Raw genomic sequence first — 13,846 nt, forward strand, 5'->3', positions numbered from 1 at the left:
GTGTATGCTAATGCCAACCCATAAGTTAAAGCTTGGCAACTATTTTACAACCTCTCGTTCAATAAAGTTACCTCACTCCTCAAGTGAAACTAAACAAACACCATTTTCTTCCATTTATTAATTTCTCCCTCTATTTCCTTCTCTTTTTTTCACCATATTTCAGTTCCCCCCGTCATCCGAGTGTACCCAGAGAGCCAGGCCAGAGAGCCGGGTGTCACCGCCAGCCTGCGCTGCCACGCTGAGGGCATCCCCAGCCCTCAGCTGGCCTGGCTGAAGAACGGCATGGACATCGCCTCCAAGCTGTCAAAACAACTCACCCTGCAAGGTACTCCCGCTTTACTGCTTTCTGCATCTACATGTGTATATTCCTATTCCCACCACGGCTACTTCCATTATGATTTTACTGCTGCAGTTACTTTTACAATTGCTGCCACTATCAGTATAATAAATGTCACATTTATCGTATCACTATATGACCGTGACTATTATGACTGTGATACTATTGCTGTGTGTAAAACAGAGCTGGCGATAAAAAACTAAAATCTATGTCAAGAGGAATGAGAGGCCATAAATAATGTTCAATGCAACCATTTCAGTGAATGCAATCCTTTTCTCTGTTTGACTCAATCCTGATATGGATTTAATGCAGTCAATGATGCTTGCCTGTTTTGATTAATCGGTTTAACTTTGGGTTGGGTGTCATTGTTCATTTTGGCTATTTTCAGTTTGAAGATGTTGGCTTTGAATTGCAATATGTTAAATTGTCAAGAGATTTGGTTTATTGTCTGGCCTCAGTACCAAGTATTCTGAATTATATTTCAAAACTGCCTCGTAGTTTTTTTAATCTATATTGAAGCCAAATATTTTCCCTTTTGTGCAGCTTGTGCACAAATCCATTAAACCAGAAAGCTGTCCCAGTGCTCAAAGAAACACAGCATGTGTCTGACATGTGCCACATTCTTATTTTGAACAGCTGCCTCCTCATAGTCTCAGAGAAACAAACCTCTCACCTCCCTTCCCAACATATTAGAGAAGTCTTATGTAACAGAGTGAAGGTAGCATGCAGCTCTCCTTTTATCTCTTTCCGAAAGTCATCTCTTGTCTGTTCTCTCTGTTGTTCCTCAAAGCTAATGGGAGCGAGGTGCACATCAGCAACGTGCACTTTGAGGATACGGGCGCTTATACCTGCATCGCCAAAAACGAAGCTGGTGTAGACGAAGACATCTCTTCGCTATTTGTGGAGGACTCTGCACGCAAAACTCGTATGTATAAGTCATGATGTTCCTCTGTTTCCATCCAAGGGATAATGGAGCCATTCAAATGGAGCTCTAAATAATGAATCCTGTCAGATCCTAATGGTTTATATCCTGTGATGCAATGATAGAGCCTCTGTAAGGGAAGTAATGGTGATACTATCTGAACTCTTTCTCTCCGGGTTAAGAAGCAGGAAGAATTATTCATGCATCTCTCACATCGACAATAGGTGGATTTATTCATCACTTGGTCAACAGATGTGTTTTTCTTTTCGCCTGTTAGTGAGACACACATATAGTCCTGGTCCATGGCAATTTATTATATGCATTTTTTCGCACATTTTCTTTGCTAAAAAAATATTGAATTAATCAGAAATATTATATAAATATATAAATGTTTATATATAACAATTTTTATAATAATCACGAGTTGCAGACATCATTGTAATCAGTCTTTAGCTTTTTAAATGTTTAATTAAAAAATTGTCAGGTCCATAAAATGTACCAAAAAGCTGGAATATACCTTTAATAATTAATAACAGTGTCAAATAGTCATACAGATGTTCACATTCAAATTAAATAAATCAGAGAAAAGGAGCTAGTCCTTATCATTGTTAAATAGGTGATATTGGCCGGCGTATAGCTCAGTTGGTAGAGCCTACGGCCCATAAACGTGTCATTCCCTCTGTGTCCTCCTTCATAGCTATCACTCAAATAAAGGCACTTAAAAAAGGTGATTCAAGGTGTGAAGTTTAGCATTCATGCTTACTAGTTAACCAATGTCATGTATTACCAAAACTGTTGTCACTTTCTCTACTGGTAGTTCGTTGATCAACTAATTGACCCCCCGTTCCCTCTCCGTCAACCCTCCACATCAGTGATTTTTGGCACGTGTAGTAATTGATTTAGGTGGTATTTGGCATTGTCAATATGTAACTGTTCAACAGTAAGGTTGTGACACCAAGAACCTTCTTCAAATTTAGAAGCATTTCTCCACACAAACAATCTCCTCTTGTATGAACAGAGTCGTGCACAGGTAATTAGCTCTGACCTTCTCTGAAATGTCAGAATCTGCCTTTGCGGTTAAGGACCAGTTGTTAGTGTGTTGTTCTTTCCTGTGGGTACTTAGGCTTCCCGAATAGCACACTTTGCAGTGTAGTCACACACCTGTAAACTCTCCTGTGCCTCTTCTACCCCTCAACGCACTTAGACGTCCACCTCCAAGTACGACACTTCCTACCTTGCCTGACATGCATCAGAGGATCATTCTCGCTGACGTCAGAAGTCAGTCGTGTGCTTTGAAGCTTTTGAAGCTCCACCGCGGGCCAAAATGGGGCTGGGAGATGGATATTGCAGACCCTTTTTGGTGCGAGCAACCCCACAGGACACGAGTTCAAAGGGATGTCAGCAGACACACAGACGTGGCTGCACTACTATATCACGAAGATAGAGGGAAAGGAAAAAGATTTAAGTCTGGTGTAAATATCTGACTGATTGCATACTTGACCCACTCTGGTTTTCCTATGAGAATGCACCTTTATTCAGAAGCTAGTGAAGAGAACTAAAGGAAGAGGACTTTCTACTGTCTGTCTCCTCGAGCCTGAGGCTTATGTGTGGTGTCAGCTCACTCCGCCTGCAGCCTTAAACCTCTGAAACCCTCACCTCTGCTCCCAGAAATATACTCCCAGAAGCCATTTAGCTCAGAAGGTATGTTTGAATTGTAATTGTGTATGTTCGTTTTACAAATTTTAGCTCCCTTTTCATCAACTTTACTAATGTTTTAAGTTCAATGTTGTCACTTACGTGCCGCGGGATAGCTAAGTGTCTCTGTTTGCGATGTCCACTGCCAAGTAGCTTCCACTCCTGAGTGCGCTGAAGCTTCAGGTAATGTCATCCCCTCTATCTCCCCCTTTCAACACTGTATCTCAAAATGGTTGTCACTACTTCCACAAGACCTTATAAAAGAGTATGCTGCATTTTCCTTAAAAAAAATTCTATAGACTAAAATATTTCATAGAAGTTGTGCAGGTGTCATTTGCTCAAGTGAGACCCTGCCTCTGCCAACATGCGTCAGGTTTATGTTCCCTGGTCTATGTTTCTGTCCGTTTTCATGTGCTTCAGTCCTTCCCCTGCTTCTTTTCTCTTTCTTTTGCTGAGTGTTGAGATTGGCGTGTGTGTGTTTGACCAAACGAGCAGTCCAAAGTTGATTTAGTCTCTTTGGAAATCTGCTTTTTCATTTTCCTTTGAAATCAAAAATATGAAACAACTGATTTACAGATGATGCATGTTGCTATTTGGCATCACATTTTATATAAGTTCCCTCTGTACTGTAGGTAGCAGTGTTTGTTCATGTGATTGAATTATGTCCAAATAATTTTCATAAAGTTAACTTTGCCTCGCTCAGAATAAGTTCAGAATAACAAAGACCAAACTTAGTATGTCCTTCAGCATTTAGAATAGGATAAACCAGACATGCTTCATGCTTTCACCGACTCTGTCTCCTTCACATGGAGATCACAATAAGAGAGAGAAAGAGCTCGATCAGATTGTTCAGCTTTACAAGTGTAATTTGTTTGAGGCACTAAAGGTCAAATAAAGTCAAATGTATTTCTAAAGTGCTTTTAACACAGGTCCATCACAAAGTACTTTACTGTGTGTGTGTGTGTGTGTGTGTGTGTGTGTGTGTGTGTGTGTGTGTGTGTGTGTGTGTGTGTGTTTTCATTCTCACAGGCATTTATTCAAAGTGCTTTAATTAACCAAAAAAATCCCAGAGACCACAATAAAAAAGATATTTAATAATAAATAAATAGATATTGAAATATTTCATTTGAAAAAGAGAATTTTCGGCTTGTAGTCATTTGTGAAAACCGCGGATAATTTATCGTTTGTGTTGAAATGTTTGCTGAAATTCGCTTCATGACAAATATTACTTTCATCATTGTTAACACCGTTTATCAACCTCTCCGATAATAATAACTCAAACAAACAGAAAACATATTACCTCTATGTGCGGGCTGCAAGTTTGATTTTTGACCCTCTCGTCATTTGCGTTGTCGTTTGATTCGCCGCTGGAGATGGACACATCTATTCTTTATCGGGCTCTGCACTAAGAGGTTGCCGGGGTGATATATTCTAGGTAGTATGCCAGCTGCCTTCAATGCTTTAGAGTTTAAGTCCAGAACAGATTTGTGATGTTCATTGTTAACACGGCATAATTCATCAGGTACAACAAGTGTACTATAATTCAGCACAGCAGCTGTTTTTGCCTGAGTGTTTTGTCCTTTTTTGAGATGTTAATGTGTAAGACAAGAAGCTGTCATTACAAAAATATAAATAATAAAAGCACCAGTGGATTATCAAAAATGTATGATCTTTCTGGATGTGCGTGCTTCAGATATGTTGTGAATCTCTCACAAGTATTAATGCATATTTCCCTACTGTAGCTATGCTCTTCTTACAAGTTCAAACCTTTGAATTCTGATTGATACAAAAATAACTTTGATTTAAAAAAGCAAGTCTTTTTCTTTAGTAACATACACAAATACAGCAAACAGAATGAGGAATCAAGTGTGTTTTAACCTGACCTTAATGCAGAATAAGTAGGAAGATTGATTGAGCTTTAGGTCACCCATTAATCACACAGCGTTGTAAATTCTTCATGTGTATTTTTAAGTGTTGGACTTTCCATTCAGACCTGCAAAGTGTATTGCTATTCCCGCTTTCACTTTTTCAATTTCCTGCCTTCCTTCCCGGAAATGAAGGAAATATGTCTGGGCAGGACGGGGCAGAGGTAATGCACTTGAAATAAAATTAGAAATAACTCATGTATTAGTAATGTTGTTGAAACAGATGCAAACATTATCAGCTAGGTAACCTGGCGAGACGTCACCTGTGCTAAACACCATCCTTTCATCTCACTCCCATTTACTATTTTCTACTCAGTTGGTTTTCATACACTTGCCATGCCATTCCTAATTTATTAACTGGCCAGTTTCACCAATCAAGACTGCAAACATGTAATCAAAAAGAAACATCTGGGTACCCCACTTATGTCCCATAAATCACAGTTGGTCAAAATCCTCATCCGGACCCCCAGGCTGGAGTACATGCACAGTGTGGATCCTGATGAGCTCCATATGGCGTCATGTTCCGGCCAGAGAGGCGCTCTAAATCACTGGTCCACTTAGTGCCCGTCTGTGGATCCACATGTGGTCACATCCTGGTTTCAGGGAGAGGCTACAGGGTATGAATTATGGAAAAAATGCAATCAACAAAGTTCAAATGTGTACACGCAAAACCAATGTAAAATGACACGTTTAATGCCAATTCCACAAATCATCCATACCTTACATAAAACCTAAATTCTGACTGTGTTTATGCATTACTCAAATAGTAATATTGTCCAATTAAGATGTGTTATATTCTGATGTTAGTTGGGTTAAAGATCTCTCTTTGGACATGTAAACAGCAAATTTGAGAATAACCCAGTTTGCAACATACGTCCTCTTTCCGGTTTATGGTGATTTCTGTGGGTCGGAAACAATACCGACAAGCCAGCAGATTGCAGGACTTGGGTTGTGTGTATTTCTGTTTGGAAGGAAAACACATGCACCTACTTTTAAATATTGTAATAGGCTTGGTTGTCAGGCTTTGGGGATTTTAAAACAAGCACTTTTTTCTGAATTTAAAGCAATATAGGTACAAGGTTATGTTTTGCACCGTCAAAGTAGTTGGCCATCAATTGACATTTTTGAAAGACAAATATTTTACGCAGAGAAGCTAAATGGCACATGCAGCTCCAGCCGTTCCACTTTCTCATATTGTGACGTGTTGATAAAACATGTAAGCGGTGCGAGCATGACTGCGTGTCTGTGGTCATATACTTATATATTATTTATTTTAAAGTCATGTCGATAGCTGAATAGGAATACTGTCTTTTTCATAATGAGGGAAAAATTTGCATATTTTGACTTTTAACTTTTGGACCCCAAACAAAGCTTCAAACTTTATCCATCTGTCAGAAGAACTATTCCTTCCCCGTATGTTGCTGAAGTGTTACTCCCTTTTGGTTTTCTAGGTTTTGCAGAAAGTATTCCATGTTCACAAGTACTAACTTAAATTGTCTTCAAACAGCGACGTTTGCCTTTAAGTCGCAGAATCCAGGATGCTTCAAACCAAGAGCTTGATGCTCTGATCCAACGCACATTGAGATGCTGGTGGGCATGTTGTTGCACCAGACGTCGCTTGATCTAATGCAATTGATCTGAAACAGACGCAGATTCAAATGACGCATTGCGATTGTACTTGGATGTATTGGAAGAATCTGAAAGTAATGATCTCATTGTGCCGAGTCATTGTGTTTATGACCTGCCTGAGGCTCCTCGTTCAGACACTGAATAGGAGACGGGGCTGAATATCTAACTAAGCCTGTTGTCAAAGGGCTGAATAAGGTATTAGGCCGGAGATGAACCGAGAAAACATGATTTGATGAGGGAGGCATGAATGATATTTTTGAGATGAATTCACCTCCGAGGAGCTTGAAGGTCAAAACCTCCTCAGCAGAGGCGTAGCGCTGCAATGAATTGTTTTTCTCTCAAATTTACCAGACCGCTTCATTGTTTGGGAAAACCTGAGCAGTCACTGCTCTTGAGCTCTCTTTAACGGAGTCTGTCTCCTGCAAGCACAGCACCATCCATCTCTGACAGTCTGCCGCTAAACTGGCATAAATATCCGCCCTTCAAAAATGTGCCAATTATTTCTGCAGCGTCAGAAGATCGGCGAGGCTCAGAATGAGCGTTTGTTGCTTCAGTTTCCCGCTTAATGTACATTATGCTGCTCTTCATGCCTCACATGAGGGACGTTCAGAGGACTGAGTGGTGTATATACTGGCTCAATCAGATGCCCCTCTGCTCTCTTTAGCTAAAGTACTCTTCTGGACCAAATGAAGATGTAATAGTTATATAATTATTCCAATATTGTAAGTGCAAGTCTCTTAGTTTAAATTAGGATATCATTGTCATTTTCAAGTGCCACTTTTCCATCTGTTACTTAATGTATTTGTGTATGAATTATTTCAGTATAAGTTATTATTTTCTTATCATTTAGGTGATTTACTGAGCAGTAATTAGTATATAGGCTCCCTAGCTTTCACTGTTTGGCCATTTTGTTGTTAATTGGTGTCATTTGAAAGGTAATTAGTGCAGCATAGAGAACACAAGGCAACAGCACTAGTGTTTTATTTGTGATCACTCTGCTGTAACCATAACCTTTGAACTCTGGAAAAGAATTAAGAGGCAGTTTCCAGTGTTTGTGTTGCTAATTAATGACACATTATGTTAGATATCTGGGACTTGTAGTTGCTGAAACATTTTAATGAGGTGTGTCTTTACCCAAGGTTAATGTTTCCCTATAAATTAAGGTTAATGGATACATGCAACAAATGCAAAGACACAAAAGGTTGGGGGAGGTTGTGAAAGGTCCCGCTTCTTTGGGAAACTCTTAAGCAGCAGTATAATTATGATTGATATACATTTAAGTACAATGTCCTTTAAGTACAATGTTTCTTTATCCACGCATTTTTTTTGTAGATTTTCTATAAAACATTGTGATAAATCAACCCTTAACTCTCGCTTATTATATAGATTTAATCCATATGTACCATAACAATACACAGGACGCTTACATGTATGTGTCAACAGGCTCCAGGTGGAGTAGGAACGACAGAATTCCTTCGTATCCTGCTCTGGTCTCCACTCACGACTGCATCGTGAACTTTTTACTTCTGATTCTCTTTTCTTTACTCAATGCTTCATGACTCACTGTTGAGGCCCGTTAAGTAATAAATGACCTTTACATTCTTCAGCCGGGCACACAAAGTCTTGAAACTCTAGTGGGCTGGAAAGAGCTGCACTGCAAAACATCCCCACTGAGTCACGAGTCACTTACGAGTCTTATTCAATTTGCAGATTCAGTTGAGTTATGAGTTATATTTAGACATTTTAAGTTCTGATTAAAGTCAGATCTGAGTGGTTTGTACAATGTGAAGATAGACACACTTACAAACATCTTTACTCGTGAAACCTAATGAAAGAAATACATATTTTCAGGGGTAAACTGGAATTTGGATCGCTATTATTGATAAGTTACCCTCCCGCCTCTCTAACCATAAATCATCTCCCTTAATAAATCCCCTTTGTTCTTCCTTTTCCAGCCTTTTATTGATTACTCCGTATAGACTATGCAATATATGCTATTCGCTCTCTATACTTTACCCAACAGTATCATCTACACACTCATCTGCCAAGTGGGGATACATTTTACCAAGTACATTAAATAAAGTACTGCCTTCATCACGTCCTGATTGGACTACTGCAATGGGGTCCTCTCCGTGGTTCCCAGCAAAACCCTGGAGATGCTCCAACATGTTCAGAACTCTGCCGCCAGAGTTCTCACCCGCACCAAACCATGGCAGCACATCGCCCCCACCCTCATCCACCTTTACTGGCTCCCGATCAAGTCCCGGATCACTTTCAAAACCCTCCTCCTCACCTACAAGTCTCTCCATGGCGTTGCTCCACAGTACTTATCAGACCTCCTCCATCCATACATCCCTACACGGAGCCTGCGGTCCTTGGACACGGGCCTTCTCTCTATTCCCCGCAGTCGCCTCAGAACCGTCAGTGACGAGGCGTTCAGTGTTGTGGCCCCCACCCTCTGGAACGCTCTTCCTGCAGAGATCCGCAATGCTGCCTCCCTGGACATCTTCAAATCTGCAGTAAAAACTCACCTCTTCACCATAGCCTTTGAACACTGACTCATCTTAGTCCCCCGTTCTTCTACCACAACTGCCAATTCTGTTTTCTATTGTATTTACTTTATTTTTCTATTCTTTTATTTGTCCTAGTTTTATGTCTGTCCTCACAAAATGGAAAGCGGCCTTGGGTACCTAGAAAGGCGCTATATAAATTCAAATTGTTATTATTATTTGTATTATTACTGCCCTTTTTGAGACATTTTTACCTTTTACTACAATTAAGATGGAGATATTGTACTTATTACTCCACTTTATTAATATTGCAGCGTTAGTTACTAGTTTCCACAGATTCAGATTATTGATTCCACCTAATTAATGATATGATGATATAGATTAAGTTACCCAGTAGTATATAAAGTATTAAAACTGAGCTGAATCTGCCACAATAAAGTGATACACACATGGTGCATCGAAAATAATGATCAAATCATATTTAATGTATGTTTCCTTAATGCACCATAATGAATAATGAGTCATTTTGATATCTAGGTATATTTCAAAGCAAATCATTTTGTGCTTTTAATTAAATGAACATTTTATTGAGGATTTTACCGAAGAAAATCGGAGTACTTCTTCCACCTCTACATCTGTCTGTACTCTATACTCCTTGCAGGCCTTTTTATTTTTGACATTTGACATTTCGTAGACTTTTTTGTTACAATCAAATGGCTCAGTTTAATTTCACACATTCAGGCCGAGAGTAAGATCTAATCAGGGACGTCGGCCGGTCGAGTGATTGGTGGGGAGAAAACAATGCAATCACTCTGGCAGAGGCGATGAAACCCACCACTCTAAAGTCTGCTCAAAATTCAGTTTAACTCTGTTCGCCATGCTGTCTGCTCCATATCCTCTGAATAGAAAAACATCAACCTGTGCCAAAAAAAAGCGTCCATGCTCCCATCAGAGGCGTTCCTCCCCATCACAGCGGGCTTTCACACAGTGTTGGACACGCTGTCAGCAACAAGGAGCTGCAGCCAGGCGCTGACGCCATCCACAGTTCCCGCAGCTCCCGACTGTCGACTGAGTTTCATGCAAAGGGCTTTGCAAAATATATATTGTAAATCTGACGGGAAGTTTAAATGCATGCAAGCCTCGGTTACAGCAGGGCAGCTTATGAATATTTCTGATGATGCATTCTGTAAAAAACTGCCAAAACTAATTGATCAATGCAAAACATAAAGGAGAGAGGACGAAGCGAGCACACAAAATAATGTATCATAACTTAATTTTGATTATTATTTTACATAAGATCAAACTAAACACTGTTATCCTAACCTAGCTAAAAGGTCCTGTTGGTTTGTGACTTTAATAGGTATATATTTTATAGAAAATCCACTCAAATCTGCCCTGGTGGTTCATTTTCATTTATTAACTTATCCGTGTCTCTCCTATTGCAGTTTACCTTTGTGATGAGCACAGACACTTTACTGTTTCAAACTCTCTGCAGCAACTTTCAAACTCTCCTGCCTTTTTCTCCAAGGATTGGTAGTCTCTTGAATACTTTTCCTCAAAAAGAGATGATACAGCCCTCAGTCCTCCACAGGCTTCTGGCTCTAATTCTAGCGCAGTCAGTCTTGTTATTTTGAAAGCTTCCTGACTCTACCTGACTGTAAATTGTACTGCCGGGGACTTGCCGTTGAAGTTGGCCCTCAATCTTTAAGCGCTCTCAAATTTATGCAGCACGGAGGTGCTAAAAGCAATGAAAAAAGTCTTGAAGAATGTTCTGCCTGAGAGATGGATGGGTAGTATATAAAAGCTGAAAGACTTTTGTCAGAAGGGGGACTTGATCACTCTGTGAGTCATGACTATGTGGAGCAGAGAGAGGAAGTCAGGTGAGAAGCATAAAGTAGTGGAAGTGATTTTTAGCACTAGAAAGGCCACCAGCAGTCGGTGGACGCTTTGAATTGGACATGAAATATCTCCCCGTTTAAAATGAGCCTTTGAGACTTTTCCTCAACTGTATAAACCATCTCTTTCATTATGCAAATCAGGCAGGAAAATATACCCTGTAATTCTACTGTCGTTCACAGAGTTACAATTTCATGACATTCTCTTTGACCCCCCCCCTATTAATCAGGGGGCTTTAAAGTTGAAGCAAAGAAAGATTTCACACTGCCTTAGGATTCTGAATTATTTGCACTGGAGGTTACATTTGCTACCTTTCCTTTTGTAATCTATATTTTATGCAGTTTTTTTTTTTCACTGTAGGGCTGGTGATATTCTGTGTGTGTCTTATTATCTACAAATCATTGTTACAAAACAAAACCAAAGCGGAGTTGATTCTATGAATAAGTGTTGCATGTAAAGCTAAGGCCTGATATATCTTAACCCTATGTGCCATAGAGTGCCATTGTTCAGAAGTATTAAAAACATGGCTGAGAAATAGTCAAGTCATATCATTAGTCCCCAGAAATGAACTATTAATTGCAGTTTGATTAAAGTTCAATTAAACTACAAGCCCAGACATAATAGGTAAAACTGAACCTTTGAGAAAACTTAAACTGTGTATTCATGAGATGTTTTAAATAATGTTGTTCCCCAGTAGGAACCAATGGGTTAAGGGGCCGAGAGCAACAGACCGAGTGGGAATTTGATGTCTTTAAATCAGATTTGTTGACATCGAAATGTGTTTTATACTTAAAAGACTGAACACTTAGTTTCAAATCAAGATATTAGTCCATAAGATTAAAAAACATGGCATAATTTCCCAAATTCAAAGTACACCTTTGGTGGAAAAACATCAACATATATAATTTAGTTTAGTTCAGCTAATCAGCTCGACCTGGAGCTCCCCATTGCTCTTAGTAGGAAGCAAATTCTACAGGACTTTAAGACAGTTCGTCCTCCTAATCCTTAACTCTGATGAGGAGACCATAAACAGGACAGAGTTACACTCTTTATTCATGGAGAATCAATAGTGAGAAAATTAGAAAAGAGAAGACATTGATATAAATTCACTTTTCTGCTGATCTTCAGGTTTAGAGGCTCTAGCTAAAACCCAAAGCGGGGGGTCCTGAGGCGTTTTAATCCAGGCATGGATGTACTTTAAGGGAGAGTTGGCAGCTGCACCTGAAGTCTTGTTGGCATACCTGCAGAACTGGATGTCTGATTTACCTGTGCTGCATGTAATGAGTCACTGGACTGAAGCAGCATCTGTTGTGTATCCATGCAGATGAGGAAAAAAGACTGGAAGATGTGTATTTCCCCTTTGGAAATATATTTCTGTTCTGCTTCATCATAGTAAGTGACTATAGCACTTGCAATATTCCTATAATAAAGTATTTGTCCTTATGATTAAAGCAGAACATTTCCAAGAAACTTCTGGAGGGCGTCAAACCCCTTCACACCCCAGGCCCCCGTCCTGAGTTACATTGTGCATATGCTGCGACACAATTACTCTACCTTTATTATGCATCTGCTGTCTTCCTGCCATGCCACTATGGTAAACACCAAAGGCATTGTGGCCACTGTCACTGCTCCCGTAAACAAATTGGATTTATGTAACCTTGCCGACGGGCAGGAACTGCAGAGTCCAGGCAGAGCGTGGCGTTCCCGATGTTTGGACCCCGGTGGAAACACAGTTATTACGGCCAGAAAGAGTGAACTCACCGCCTACAGTGGCAGCCGGCTTGTTTTGTTATATGGATGATGAAGTTGATGTATGGGCTGCTTGTATGAGCAGAACAGCCACAGTCTCTCTGCCAAGTGATGAATAGCATCAATACTGTGGGCTATTGGAAAAGACCCGGGCACACAAGATCTCATCTCGACTCTTCTTTCCCATTTTCTCCTTTTTCCATTTTCTCAAATAGAAATTCTCAAATAAATTGTATTGTTTTTGCCCTTCCCTTCCCTTCTCTTCCCTTCCCTTCCTTCCTTCCTGCCCGCCTGCCTTCTCTGTCCCTCATTTTATAGACCTCACTCCTTATTTGTGTAACTTTTAATGAGCTGAAAGGTATGCAAGAGTGCACAGGAAACACTTGACAAAGCACTTTTGAAAGATTAAGGCTGACTAACGACACAGCGGTGACTGCTCGGCTTTGTCTCTCCTTTTCCCTCTCTGCATCTGTCCACCCGAGCACGAGGCTGCGGGAATGAGCATTGCAATAGCGGCGAGATTAGAATCGGATGAGAATTGGGCTGGAGATTGGTTTGTAGCCTGAAAATGCCTGAACATGGGGAAGCAAAGGGAAGGCCGGGGGACGGATGAACAATGAGAGAGAAGGTCACAGTTAAAAAGCCAGTGTGAGAGGATGGTCCTGCAGCTGCTGTGGCAGAGGATAAGAATGATTGAGCGGCAGAATTTGCATGCAAAATAACTTTATAATGGCTCTACTTTTTTCTCTTCAACATCATTCTTTAGTCATGTCATTTTAAGTAATGGCAACTTTTCTCTCCCAGTGGCTGCTTCTGAAAGCAAGCAGCTGCTGTGCTTTTCAGGTCAGCCACTAAAGCACTCAGGTTGTTATGTGGCTTTCATTCGACATTTCCCCGTCATTAGTCACCTTTAAGTGAATTTAAAGAGAAATTATAGGAGCAGAAACTGGGTTTTTGCCACCAATGGAACACACTAATCCCTCTTAATGACGTATGCTAATCATCTGAGCTTGAAGCCTGTGGACTACTCGTTGGCGTCTTATCCATACAGATCATATTGATGATCTGATGTCTTCGATTTTCTTTATTAGACATTTTGTACGTCTCTCAGCATTCTTGTGTTGCAGCAGAAATCATAAACGCTTTATAGTACTTGCAGTGTGTTGACTGCACTCTATTTTCC

At 40.2% G+C, this 13,846-nt stretch overlaps 1 protein-coding gene across 3 annotated transcripts in view; it reads left to right on the top strand.

Moving 5' to 3' along the window:
* The window catches only part of fstl5 (follistatin-like 5), a 151,067-nt gene that overhangs the window by 116,307 nt on the left and 20,914 nt on the right, over positions 1–13,846 (top strand). For all 3 annotated transcript variants that reach the window (XM_063875755.1, XM_063875754.1, XM_063875756.1), the window contains 2 exons: positions 164–325; positions 1,128–1,262. In XM_063875755.1, the coding sequence (XP_063731825.1) occupies positions 164–325; positions 1,128–1,262 (297 nt within the window). The remainder of the gene's footprint in view (positions 1–163; positions 326–1,127; positions 1,263–13,846) is intronic.

The sequence above is a fragment of the Eleginops maclovinus genome, chromosome 23, assembly GCF_036324505.1.
Source record: "Eleginops maclovinus isolate JMC-PN-2008 ecotype Puerto Natales chromosome 23, JC_Emac_rtc_rv5, whole genome shotgun sequence".
NCBI lineage: Eukaryota > Metazoa > Chordata > Actinopteri > Perciformes > Eleginopidae > Eleginops > Eleginops maclovinus.